The following is an 11,715-nucleotide window of genomic DNA, read 5'->3' on the forward strand; positions in this document are numbered from 1 at the left end:
CTGCCCGGCCGGGCCGGTCCGTGAGGGCCGCGCTGCCCGGCCGGGCCGGTCCGTGAGGGCCCCGTTCCCGGAGCGCTGCCGGCCGGGCCGGTCCATGAGGGCCGCGCTGCCCGGTCGGGCCGGTCAATGAGGGCCCCGCTCCCGGAGCGCTGCCCGGCCGGGCCGGTCCGTGAGGGCCCCGCTCCCGGAGCGCTGCCCAGCCGGGCCGGTCAATGAGGGCCGCGCTGCGGCACTGCCCGGCCAGCCTGGTTTATTGGGGGCCAAGGGGTGAAGCCAAATACAGGTGGCCGAGGACACAGCGGGGGACCCCGTACAACACGAGAGGACGTGCAGACAGGGCCTGGGGTCAGGTACTGCGCTTGGTGTGGATGAGCAGCTCCCGCTGCAGGCCAGCCTCGATGGTCGTAGCTGTCTTTCCCGAGGGCAAGTCCGTGATCAGGGTGAGCTTATTGAAGACGCCGCGACCAAAGTAGTCAGCAACGACTGAGAAGCCATCGTTTGAACACTTGAGCTGCCAGACACAAAGCGGCAGCATCAGCAAAAGCCTCCAGAGCCTCTTGCCTCTAGCCCCCTTCCTTTCTCCCCCTGCACTTACAAGCTTCTGGCTTAGGGGACAAGGCAGCCCATGTCAGTCCCTGGCTCCTTGCTGATTCCATGCAAGGGCTGGGTATAGCAGAAGAACCTGCTAGATTTTCTGACACTGGCCATTCCAGTTCCTGGTTCAACCCCACATTTGAGCCATGCACCAAGGAGGTAAAGAGCAACTGAATTAAGCAGGAAGGTGAGTGCTTCAGCTGCTCTAGTTTCCGCGTATGTTAACGTTTTCCCGCTGATGTCCCATTCTCACACTCATCATTTCATCCTTGGCGAACACAAGGTAGATGCAACATTGTGGTGCTGTCCCCATTCCGATTCACGCTATTCTTTTCCCTTTCTTCCTAATTTGTTCTATGCAATTGTTGACCAGCTGTCACACTGACCAGTAGGTCTCGACCCATCTGAGGGTCAGGTGAGAATAGATTCTCTCTTTCATCTTTGCAGAGCAACAGTGACTCTTCATGCCCTTTACACAACGCAGTCACCCTAGAGTCTAATGCCTCATTATTCAGTTAACATAACCTTGTTTACACAAAATACTTTCAAGCCTTGCCTATCTTTACCAGCCTCCACAGGTCTGTAAATTAATCTAAACTCTATTTATTTCAGCTTGGTAAGATAGGCAATGTTAACCTACCTGATGCTGAAACTGGTCGTGCAGATCTCTCTTCTGCTCCTGGGCTCGGATCATGTCCATCACTTTGCGGTTTTCTGGCATGCAAGTAGGACATTCCGAATCACTCTCAGAGTAGCTTTCAAAGCAGTGCTGGTGAAAGGAATGACCGCACAGGAAGTGGACTGAAGGCAGCTCCAATGCACTGGTGCAAATGCTACACTTGGTCTTCTGAAAAATCTTGGGACTGAGAGAGTGATGAGATGGAGAAGCATGAGAAAGACAAACAACACTTTACTAAAAGAAAACAGCAGTTCTGTCCTTGTATAGGACTAGACAAGACAGCACACAGTCCTGCACCTTGCTTTTAGCTCTTCAATTTCCAGGCGGATCCTCATAGTTTCTTCTCGATATTTCTGAATTCTCTGCTCATCTTGCTCTATCTGGCAGCTTTGCTTCTGCAGCTTGTTGACAAGATAATCCTTAATCACAGACAGGGTGGCTGTGGAGTTATGAGCCAGCGTCTGCACAACTGAGAGCAACTGAGATGTTAGTTTACTAACACAAGCACAAAAACTGCACCTATGCTTGTACTGCCAGGACAGACTGCTTTCCTGGGAAAGGCCACTTACAGGCAAAGACAGTTGGCATTCCCACGGAGCTGGAAGAGCTCACTTAAAAGATTCTTTCAGTTTGGCATCTCCAGAAATGGCAACTGGGAGCACGTCTGGATAGCTCAGACCAAAAGGGACAAAGGAAGGATCTAGTAGTGGATTGGATTCTAGTTCTCCACCAAGGCACAACAAGAGTTTCAGCAAGCCCTTCACTGCCCCACACTGACAGAACAAACATCATGTACGAGACATCTCACTGATACCGCAGATCTTGTTTCCTAACTAGGGAGCTGTGACTGACATCGCTTTTCCCTATAGAGCAGGTTATTACTTCAAATGGTAGGCTCCAATTTCATTGATTCTTCTCTCTAATGTCTGATCTACAGAAAGCACTACAAACTAGTCTGGGTTGGAGTCTTCTGCGGTTTGTTTTTCTGGTTTTCGCTTGGGTTGCGGTTTTATTGCAGGGGAGGCTGGGGGTTGGGTGTCACGTATCATTACCAAGCAGTGGAGGCATAAGATTCTTGTTCTCGATGTGTTTCAGCACTGCAGCAATAAACTCTTTGCAGTTCTCCTCCTTCCGCGCAAAGTAGCCAAGAGCCTGTTCCCAGAGACAAGCCTCTTGGTCTCCATACAGCTCACACACCTCGATCACCTTCTTGTACTGCTCATTCTGCATGTGGTAGTGCATGATCTGTTGGAAACTTTGAGAGAAAGACTCATCAGCTGCAACGATCCATCTCACCCTTTGAATTGTTACAGGGACCTCAGGTTTTCACCCAGCCATGCAATCCCCAGACTCACAGAGAAGTCAAAGACAAGTCTTTTTTTCACTCTATGTAACTGCCTTGCTTTAACAGTGAGGTATTTCTGCAGAGCAATCATCTACCGTTCCCATCTTGAGACACTAAAGAGGTCACTACTGTTGATGGTACAGACATTTATGGCTCAGAAATCGCTCCAGTGGGGGCAAGAGGGGAAGAACAGGACTCTAAAGACAAGAGTAACACTCACAGTTTGCCCTGCTCATAGAGGTACAGAACACCATCCTTGAAACTGTGCATCTGACATAAGACCAAGGCCTTATCAAAGACTGTTTTGAACCTTCCACTCTTCAGGAGGGTGAGGGCTTCATTGTGCAACTTCTCCTTGATCTACAAAGAAAGGGGAGAGGTCAAGAAGAGGAACACAGGCACACCCACATACACACTATTTTGCACTAAGACCTGACAATTTGCAGCTCTTTCACAGAGGTCAGTTTTGGTACTTGTTCTTTAACCCTTTTAAGCAAACAGGACATGATTTTCTTTGCCCAAACAGTCAACATCCTTACAGATCTAGGCAAACAAGTAGATATAGCTTTGTGGGCAAGGCATCTGCTCACAGAGGCTGTATTGTCTGGAATCTGTTTTTAAATGAGATTCAAACAAAACAAGCTCACCCGTTCTGAAAAGAATAATCCCCCAGCTACTAAACTGCTTTCCCATTTCTGTGCTATTTGTCCAGCACAGCAGATGTATTGCCTCATGTTGTCAATGCCCAGCTGGAAAGGGCATTGCAGGAACACAAATATTACTCACAAACAACAAATCTCTCCCTCAAAACACAATGCTGGAGGAGCTCAAACCTGCTCATCTTGTTCATGTGCCCAGTTCTGCAATCGAAGTTCCAGTAAAGTGTCATAGACACCCTGTGGAGAGTCAGCCTGCACTTCAGTCATGTGCTCCAGAAAAGCTTTCAGTTCTCGGGAGTTGTTTGCAAAGACTGGGATGAACTCCTCTGAATTAGCCTGTAAAAAAGTCAGAAAAAGACAAGCACCCACATCAGTCTAAGCCATACCGGTGCTTCCTCCCTGCCATGAGGAATGTTCACTTCCAGAGTCTCAGACAGGATAGATACAGCACAATACAGGATGCCGACTACATCAAGGATCAATCCGGAACAATAGCTTTAATAGGTCCCCTGTGTCTAGGACTACCAGTACACCAGGATGGAGCTTCTCATAGAATCAATGAATAATTTGGGTTGGAAGGGAACTTTAAAGGTCATCTAGTTCAACACCCCTGCAATGAGCTGGGACATCTTCAATTCTATCAGGTTGCTCAGGTCCTCATCCAACCTGACTCGAGTATTTGTTTCCAGGGATGGGGCCATCTACCACTTCTCTGGGCAACCACCTTCATTATGAAAAGTTCCTTCCTTCTATCTAGTCCAAATCTGCCCTCTTTTACTTAAAAACCATTACCTCTTGCACCATCACAACAGGCCCAATAAAAATGTTTGTCGTCATCTTTCTTATAAAACTCTTTTGAGTACTGAAAGGCTGCAATGAGGTCTCCCTGAAGCCTTCCCTTCTCCACACTGGCCAACCCCAGCTCACTCAGCCCTTCTTCAGAGCAGGTCTGTTCCATCCCTCTGATTATTTTTGTAGCCCTCCTCTGGACCCACTCCAAAAGGTCCATGTCTTTTCTGTGCTAAGGGTTCCAGAGCTAGGTACAGTACTACAGGTGGGGTCTCACCTGAGCAGAGTATATTTAGGTATAATTTTCATTGTAACTAAAACATCAGGCTGGCAACACAAGGCATGCAGAAGCACTCATTGCAAAGTTACTACTGGAGAGCAACAACTCTCAGTCAACACAAACCATACCTTTTTTCCTTCCAGCATCCCAGGGCCTTCATTACCTCCCGAGGGCCGGTAATCAGTGCAAAGGACCTTCAGCAATTCAGTGGTCTCATTAGGGACATGGTGCATCAGGATTTTACCATACCGCTTCATGTTACTCTCTGCCTGTTCAAAGGGCAGTTTTCCAATGTAGTGCAAAGCCTCTTGGTAGTTCTGTGGAGACAGACAGCAAAATAATCACAGGACATTCGCTTCTGCTCTCAACTTGATGTTAGGCCAGAAAGCATTGAAGACATGCTGTGAGTATGCAGCAAATACTGTTTACTTTGAGTTATCACCTAGTTCACTATTCCTGCTCATTTTCCTCCTCAGGGAAAAAGACTGGATGTAGCCTGGGGGAAACATTTAGATAAATCCCCAACTAACCGCCCTCCCTCCTCTTAAATGGCACTGAAAAAAGCCACATCTGAAAGAAAACAAGACCTTGTGATTTCCACACCTAGTCTAACACACAAGCCAAAAGCAGAACGGCAACACACCAACAGCAACAAATATTGTTGCTGCTGCTCTCATCAGCATGCTATCCTCAGCAGTCAGTGAAATGGTATTCTCACTGAAGAGGAGGCTAGAGAATTGGTATTGTCCCAGATAAGAACACACATGCAGTTATGTCTCCTCACCTTGATGTCCTCTAACTGGATTTTGAGGTACCATTCATGATGCTCGTGCTTCTCTGCCAGGTACACGGCGTGGGAGTAGTAACCAGCTTGGCGAAGCACCTTGATAGCCGTTTCCACATCAAAGTGGACCTCACTCTCACTTGTCTCCGAGAACAAAAGCAGAAAGATGGTCCCTCAGAAAAATTCCAACAGTCCAGAAGCAGTAATCATTTATGTAAGAGGAGGAAAACACGAGCAGGCACAGCTTGGTACCTCTCATGCAAGGGAAAAATCACCCGTGCAGAAAGGAAGGAGTCGAACCACTTCTCATTTGCTTGCCAGTTGCACTGGCAGAAGCAAGCACACACCAGACCCAGATGACGAACCAACCAAACTGAGAATGTAAGCAAGAGCTTGGAAATAAAGGAGCAAAAACCACGGTATTGAGTGGTCAATTCATTATTTGCTCTCTTAAGAGTCCTACAGGAGGGAACTTAAAATGTCACCACTACCCCTTTTAAATTATTATGATAACATAACAATGTAGCATGATTCCACCTGCCCCCAATACCTTAATGAACTCTTCCAGTTTGGAGCTGTCTTTGAGTTTGGTATAGCAATTCAGCAGAAGTGTAGTATGATCTGCATTGGCCAGGGACTGCAGATGGAGCATCTGTAGATAAGCAGTGAGGTTGTGGATACGCTGAGCATCCAGGAATTTCCGAATAACGTAAGATGGTTCTAGCTTCCCTATAGTTCTGTGAGGGGAAGAGTCATGTTACAAGATATTGTATACTCATGAAGTCAAAATAAATGGAGAAATTAACAACAAAACAGAGAGAAGCCTTAACTTTAGCAGGTACTAACCCTCTTGGGACTGCTCAGCTATGCATCAGAAGCAACAACTAGTTACGGTGTAAGAGCACCCATCTGCACATACACTGATACGAAGGCCTCAGTTGGGACGACCACGATAGCATACGAGGACTTAATCTTCCTTTAAGGTGGCAGTGAGAAGACAGACTAGGCTCTGAGCACAACTAACTGGGAAGGAGGAACAAAAGCTACATTTTCCTTCATTTCAGTCACATAACTCAGTTTTAAATGCTTATGCCCACATGGCGCAGTTTAGTTACTGTGACAGTTAAAGCAAGTCAAAGGTAAAAAGATGTGCTGACTCTCACTAGATGCCAGGGACTCCGAAGCCTCAGCTCCACAATAATGTAACACTTTGTGGCATTTTAAAAATTGAACATGAAGTTTTCAATAAGCCCCAAAACAAGGCTGCTCTGAGCTCTAGTTTTAAAAAACCCAAGATGTTTTAAAACTGACATTGAACTGTTTGAGTACTTTCCAAGAAGACCGCCATACATAGTCAAATTGCATCATCTGTCTTGCACAGAGTGATCCCTTCTTTATAATGATGTCACCAGGCCCCACTCCATCCCGATGAGCCTACATTTTTCATGTTAAAATGTGATCAAAGAGAAGAACTTTATCCTAAGGCGTAAAGAGCGATTTTCAAGCAACTTGTTCAAAGACTTTTAGTCTCACTGACATCTTTCTCTGTACAGGTAGAATTTTCACCTCGAGTCATACTTTTTTTTGTTTTGGACTGCTTTGACTCCTGGGCTGAAAGAGAAATCAAGGCCTATGTTGCTCCTATCTGTACTACAACATCACAGCTCCACAGGACCCCCCACCTACCGGATATACTGCTGGATGGCTCCATCGTGGTTTCCCTTGTTATAGAGATGATCGCCATACTGCCGGAAAATCTCTGACAAACCATCGCTGTCCAAGTGGTGGCTCTTGGCCAGGTTAATGGCCATTTCAAATAAGTTCTTTCTGAACAGCATCTGTTAAATACATGGGAAGAGCAGTATGAGAGAAATACTACCCCACAAAACAAGTTCAAAATGCACCTGGGAAGCAAATTGTTTCTTCTTCGTAGTGCACACATGTGCTTGGGCTTTTACACACCAATTTTCTTACAACACTGGTTATGCTGAAAAGCTATTAGGTCACTCATTATGTAACTCACTTACCTGAATGGTTCCATTTTTCAGTCTGCAGAGCCAGTACAAACTTACAGACATAAGGCAGAGACTAGTAAGAAAACATAGTTACATGCCTCGAGTTTGGTTTGTGTATCCTTCTCCTGCAGTACATGGATCTTCCCATCTCTGGTCAGTACATACAGAGAACCCCACTCTGCCAAGACATCCACTATATCATCAAAGATTGAGCTGTATGCAATGAATTTGTTGCACAAGTCATAGATATTCAGGACTTGTTTGTCTGAATTCTGTGCCTCGTTCCCAGCAAATTCTGACCTGGAGAGCAAAAGTTTTAGAAAACAAAAAGAACATAACTTGAAATCTTGATACCTGTTCAAACTAGGGATGTATAGAAAGCCAGACAAACAGAATTAAACTAAGTGGACCCAGAGGGAAACCACCATGTATTTATACACAAACTCCATCATCCTGTTACACTGAGAAATTCATAGGACTGGAAAAAAATCCCACTCATTCAGCACGCTTAACTGTGCTACTCTAGCAGTGGAAGTTAATCAATATAGGGGTCTGGATGAACTCAACAGCGTCTGACAAAGTTGCAATCCACCCCCAAGAGCAAAGATTCACAGGGAAGAAGGACAAAGAGAAAAAGCATGAAGCTGCATGAGCAAAAAGAACTCATCTGTTTTGAGGAGCCCTACTTTGGGGAAGTCTTTCGCTCCTTGGAGACAATGATGAGGTACCCCCGATACCAGTGAACAATCAGCTTTTGTCCCTCGAAGGCAAAGCAGGGGCCACGTTCGTCTGGTTGATAAAGGTACACACATTCATTTCCTGCCACAATGAACTGGAGATCCTGGGAGGGGTCACTGAGAGATGAACAGCGCAATCCACAACCGTGAGTGTCCAGCTCCAGGTGAGGATAGTCTTTCACTGAAAGCATATAAGACTACAGAGGAAACTCAAGGGTTTGGGCATCGCTCTGAACTAGCTTCTGAAGCCAACCGAATTTGCAAGTCAGAGCCGCATTTTTTTCGACCAGCTTCTCACCTGGATGTTCTCGGTGGTCACCACAAACAGATGTGTTGTTTTGCCAGACTGTCGAAAAGCAAGGCCAGTAACCGGGTAACTGCCTTCATGTAGGAGCTGGGTCTTGCTATGCCGATCTCGAGTGATGTCTCCTTTAGTGAGTACAACGCTTCCATCTGCAAAACCTGGTGAAGCAGATGGACTAAACTATTACTTATACAACACACCTGAAATTTTATCCAGCATAATTTAGGGAAGCTCCAGTCAGCAACAACACCATGCTCAGCAGCATGGTGTAAAGCAGTGGGAATTGCCACAGGTTCTCATATCAAGTCAATCTTTGCCAAATCACCCCCCACCACACTTGTTACAGTTCAGAGCTGTCACACAAATGCACACAGGATAGCACTGTTCAGCAAGGGTTAACTTGCTTTCCACACACAAACTTCACACGCAGATTAATTCTGTTTGACTCTGTCTGTATTCTGTTTTACGAATGGCCTTCCCGTACTGCAACTGTAACTATAATTTCAAGTCCCTTGCTTATTCAAAATGCACTACACCCTGTAAAAAAGACCAGAGGGAGATTTTTTAAGAGAGAGTAAAATATGCAGTTTTCACAGCTTGCCAACAGCCCCAGTCCTGTAAGTTGTTCCAGTGTTGGAGGCCACCATACACACAGGGAAAGCTTTTTGATTTCAATGTAGGGACCAAGTCAGCTGAGAGCACTTGTAGTCTCACAACATTACTGCTGTTATTCTGTCAGAAGTTAAGCAAGAACCATTACAAAGGAACGGTTAAATCCAAAAAGGGAAATTTGCTTTTTTCTTTGAAAAAAGGTTTCTATAACATGCTTGAAAAAATATCTCTGTAACATTAGGTATCACAAAACTCATGTTTTTTCCCGTACCAACAGAAGCTAAATTTAGTACTAAGTTCAATAAATACGCAGCCTTACCGACTGGCAGGGAAAGAGGACATCAACTAAAAATATGTGCTTCCAAGTGTCAAAGTTGTTAGTGCAAACTATATACTCAGGCTAAATTTATGCATTTATCTTCTTGAGCTCTCCCATAGCATGAGATACACAACATCTCTGTGAGAATAATGTAACAACTGAGTGAGAAGAAAGATCATCAGGACGCTCTATGCTGATTCTTGTGTTATCTATTCACGTTCCTTACCTCTCAGTAAGGACTGCAATATTTTTCTTAAGCTATTACAGTTCAGTTTTACTTACCGATAGCCATGAAATTAAGATTCTCGTGGACAGTTAGGCAGGATACAACCGTGGGCTTGTTACCTGGTATTGCTGGAAAAATTCGTGTGCAAAGAGGATTACCACCATCTCGTTTCTCCAGGTTCCAGACTTTCACCTACAAATAACGATGATCTGGCATAAGCAAAACATGGGGTATTAGAAGGCCACAACCTGGCATCAAAATGTTATAGCACCCAGAACGAACAAGCTACCTAAGGTAAGAAAGGGCAACTGAGATCATCACAATAGTCTTTATGACCCGTATTACAAATGCATTTTCCTCTCTTTGTCATTTAACTTACCAAAGGATTAATACCCTCTTCATCCTCACCAACAGAAACCAGGATACTGTGCTGCTTCAGCTGGTACAGATGTGTGACCCTTAGCTTGTAAGCTTGGAAACTGCTGAGTTGAAGGGAACGAGGCAAAAACCAAATCTGACCTTCCATATTTAGATCACAGTTAAGGCACATAAGGGGAAAAAAAAAAAAAAAAAAAAAAGACCCACACCTCCGATCATACAAGAATCTGCATGCCTTTTGCTGACTCCTGGCAGAGCAACCCCGGAGCACCAACACATGCAGCGGCGGTTTGGGGTTTTGTTTTTTTTCTAAACAAAGCCCAGCCGAGAACGGAAAGCTGTCGCATTCCCAAGGCCGGAGCAGCCTCCAGCCCGCGCCAGACAGCGCCCACGACCGCGGCGTCGGCTCGGCCGAACCCCGCGCAGGCCACAGCGCCTGGCCCCGCACAGGATATCTCCGAACACGAGGCTTCCCCGACCCGAGTCGCAGACTGCGATGCCCGGGGGCAGCGCGAAGGGCTTCGAAGCGGCCCCATCCGGCCCCGACGGCTCCTTCACGGTCTCTCTGTCGAAGAAGACGAAGCGGCGCCACTGCAGGTACGCCGCCATGCTGGGGCCGGCCCCGCGCGCCCCTCACGTGACCGAGTCCCCCTCACGTGACCGATCCCGCCCCTCGGGGCGCGCGCGGGGCGGGGCAGCCGCAAAGCAGAAATTGGAGTTTAAAGATTGAATTTTGAACATACGTATCGAAAAAATATCCCAGAGCCTGCTAGGGATTTCAAACTCAGAACGGTGTCAACATCCGCAACTGAGTCATTTTACAGTAACATTCTCGCATTACAGTAATGAATTCATAATCTTTTTAATTTGCCTCTCTCCAATAAGGCCTTACATACAAAGTACATACAAAAAGGTTTGGCATTTAAATGTGGATAAGAACTAATGAAATCTGCATATTTGCTGTGAGCTCAGCCAGGATAGGACTCGTTATTTGTGTGTTATTTGTGACAGATTGAGCTGTCTTAGCTTAACAAAAGCAATACAGTACATACATTAAAAATAAAGCTATACCTTTGGCTACACGTGTAAGTTAGTTTCAATGCAAACCAGAATGCGTTCAGCATTTATGTACTCACGCAGTACTTCCTTTCATTGCAACTGTACAGTTTTACCGCTCCAGTGCCCTGGGCACTGTAAACAACGAGGTCCCACTTTGAGCAATCTAAAGTACTTAGTTACCATTGTGGTAAATTCCGGCTGAATCTTTTGTTAGATTGTTTAACTTAAGCTATCAATTAAATGCTGTCACGTTTGCTGTTAAACCTTTAGGCATAAAGCCACTGGTCATGTCCAGGCCCCAGGTGAGCAAGGGGGTCAACTCTGAACCTTGTGACTCAACTCATCCTTTCCCATCCTTGCTCTTTTTCCCCTTCTCCCCCAGCCTCCACAAAGACAATTTTGGGTTGATTTTGGGTTTAGATTGAGTGTAGTCTGCTTTTACTCTGTGTGCTTTAACCGTCTAGGCTACAGCAGGAGTGAACCTTGCCCCTGAACTTCACCCTGCTTTCACTTTTACATTAAACCTGCTTTTGCCAACTCCTTTGCTGGTGATTTTTAAGGCATCTTTAGAATACTCATTCCCACCACGAGGTCTTCTGCAGCTCAAGCAGCCAGCAAGGCAGAGCTCAGGATGACTCGATGAAAAACTTGAGGACACAGCCCCAGCAGATCTGCAGAAACTCTCATTGTCAAAGTCGAGGCTAACTTGGCACTGCAGCCAGATGCTACACACAATCTTCCAGTCTAGTGGAGACAAGAGTGTGGAGCATTAGACCCTCGAAGAACAGCTGCCACATGGAAGGTCTGTGCAGAAAAAGGATGCCTCTCACGGACACAGGAGAGCACCTTTCCATTTACCACGTGCCTCCTTTTCTTGAGGCTTTTCTCTGCATCCAATGCAGACCATGAGTCTCTATAAGGACATCAGCACGCTT

General features: G+C 46.0%; 1 protein-coding gene and 1 long non-coding RNA gene across 2 annotated transcripts; one reads left to right on the plus strand and one right to left on the minus strand.

Annotated features, from left to right (window-relative positions):
- Positions 1–233: 233 nt before the first annotated feature.
- VPS11 (VPS11 core subunit of CORVET and HOPS complexes) lies at positions 234–10,369 on the minus strand. Its single transcript, XM_042034010.1, has 16 exons — positions 10,177–10,369; positions 9,723–9,871; positions 9,400–9,535; positions 8,181–8,344; positions 7,832–8,079; positions 7,244–7,445; positions 6,817–6,968; positions 5,681–5,867; positions 5,131–5,274; positions 4,475–4,663; positions 3,452–3,613; positions 2,839–2,978; positions 2,326–2,528; positions 1,571–1,742; positions 1,235–1,457; positions 234–511 (listed from the first exon to the last, which is right to left on the minus strand). Exons 1-16 carry the CDS (start codon positions 10,328–10,330, stop codon positions 347–349), a joined length of 2,790 nt encoding a protein of 929 aa, XP_041889944.1. The 5' UTR covers positions 10,331–10,369; the 3' UTR covers positions 234–346.
- LOC121667412 lies at positions 508–5,547 on the plus strand. The gene is made up of 2 exons (XR_006017063.1): positions 508–781; positions 1,207–5,547. It is a non-coding gene; the product is annotated as an uncharacterized LOC121667412 (long non-coding RNA).
- Positions 10,370–11,715: the final 1,346 nt, after the last annotated feature.

Source organism: Corvus kubaryi, unplaced genomic scaffold, assembly GCF_017639235.1.
Source record: "Corvus kubaryi isolate FWS band 111438036 unplaced genomic scaffold, C.kubaryi_AGA036_p1.0 37367, whole genome shotgun sequence".
In the NCBI taxonomy this organism is placed as follows: domain Eukaryota; kingdom Metazoa; phylum Chordata; class Aves; order Passeriformes; family Corvidae; genus Corvus; species Corvus kubaryi.

Bases quoted from the DNA above. Each gene is read 5' to 3' on its own strand.
- VPS11 (XM_042034010.1), bottom strand. From the start codon at position 10,330: ATGGCGGCGTACCTGCAGTGGCGCCGCTTCGTCTTCTTCGACAGAGAG. The intron at 3,614-4,474 runs GTATGGTTTGTG...ACTTTTTTACAG, and splicing joins GGATGCTGGAAGGAAAAAAG to GCTAATTCAGAGGAGTTCAT. The intron at 2,529-2,838 runs GTGAGTGTTACT...TTTCTCTCAAAG, and splicing joins CTCTATGAGCAGGGCAAACT to TTTCCAACAGATCATGCACT.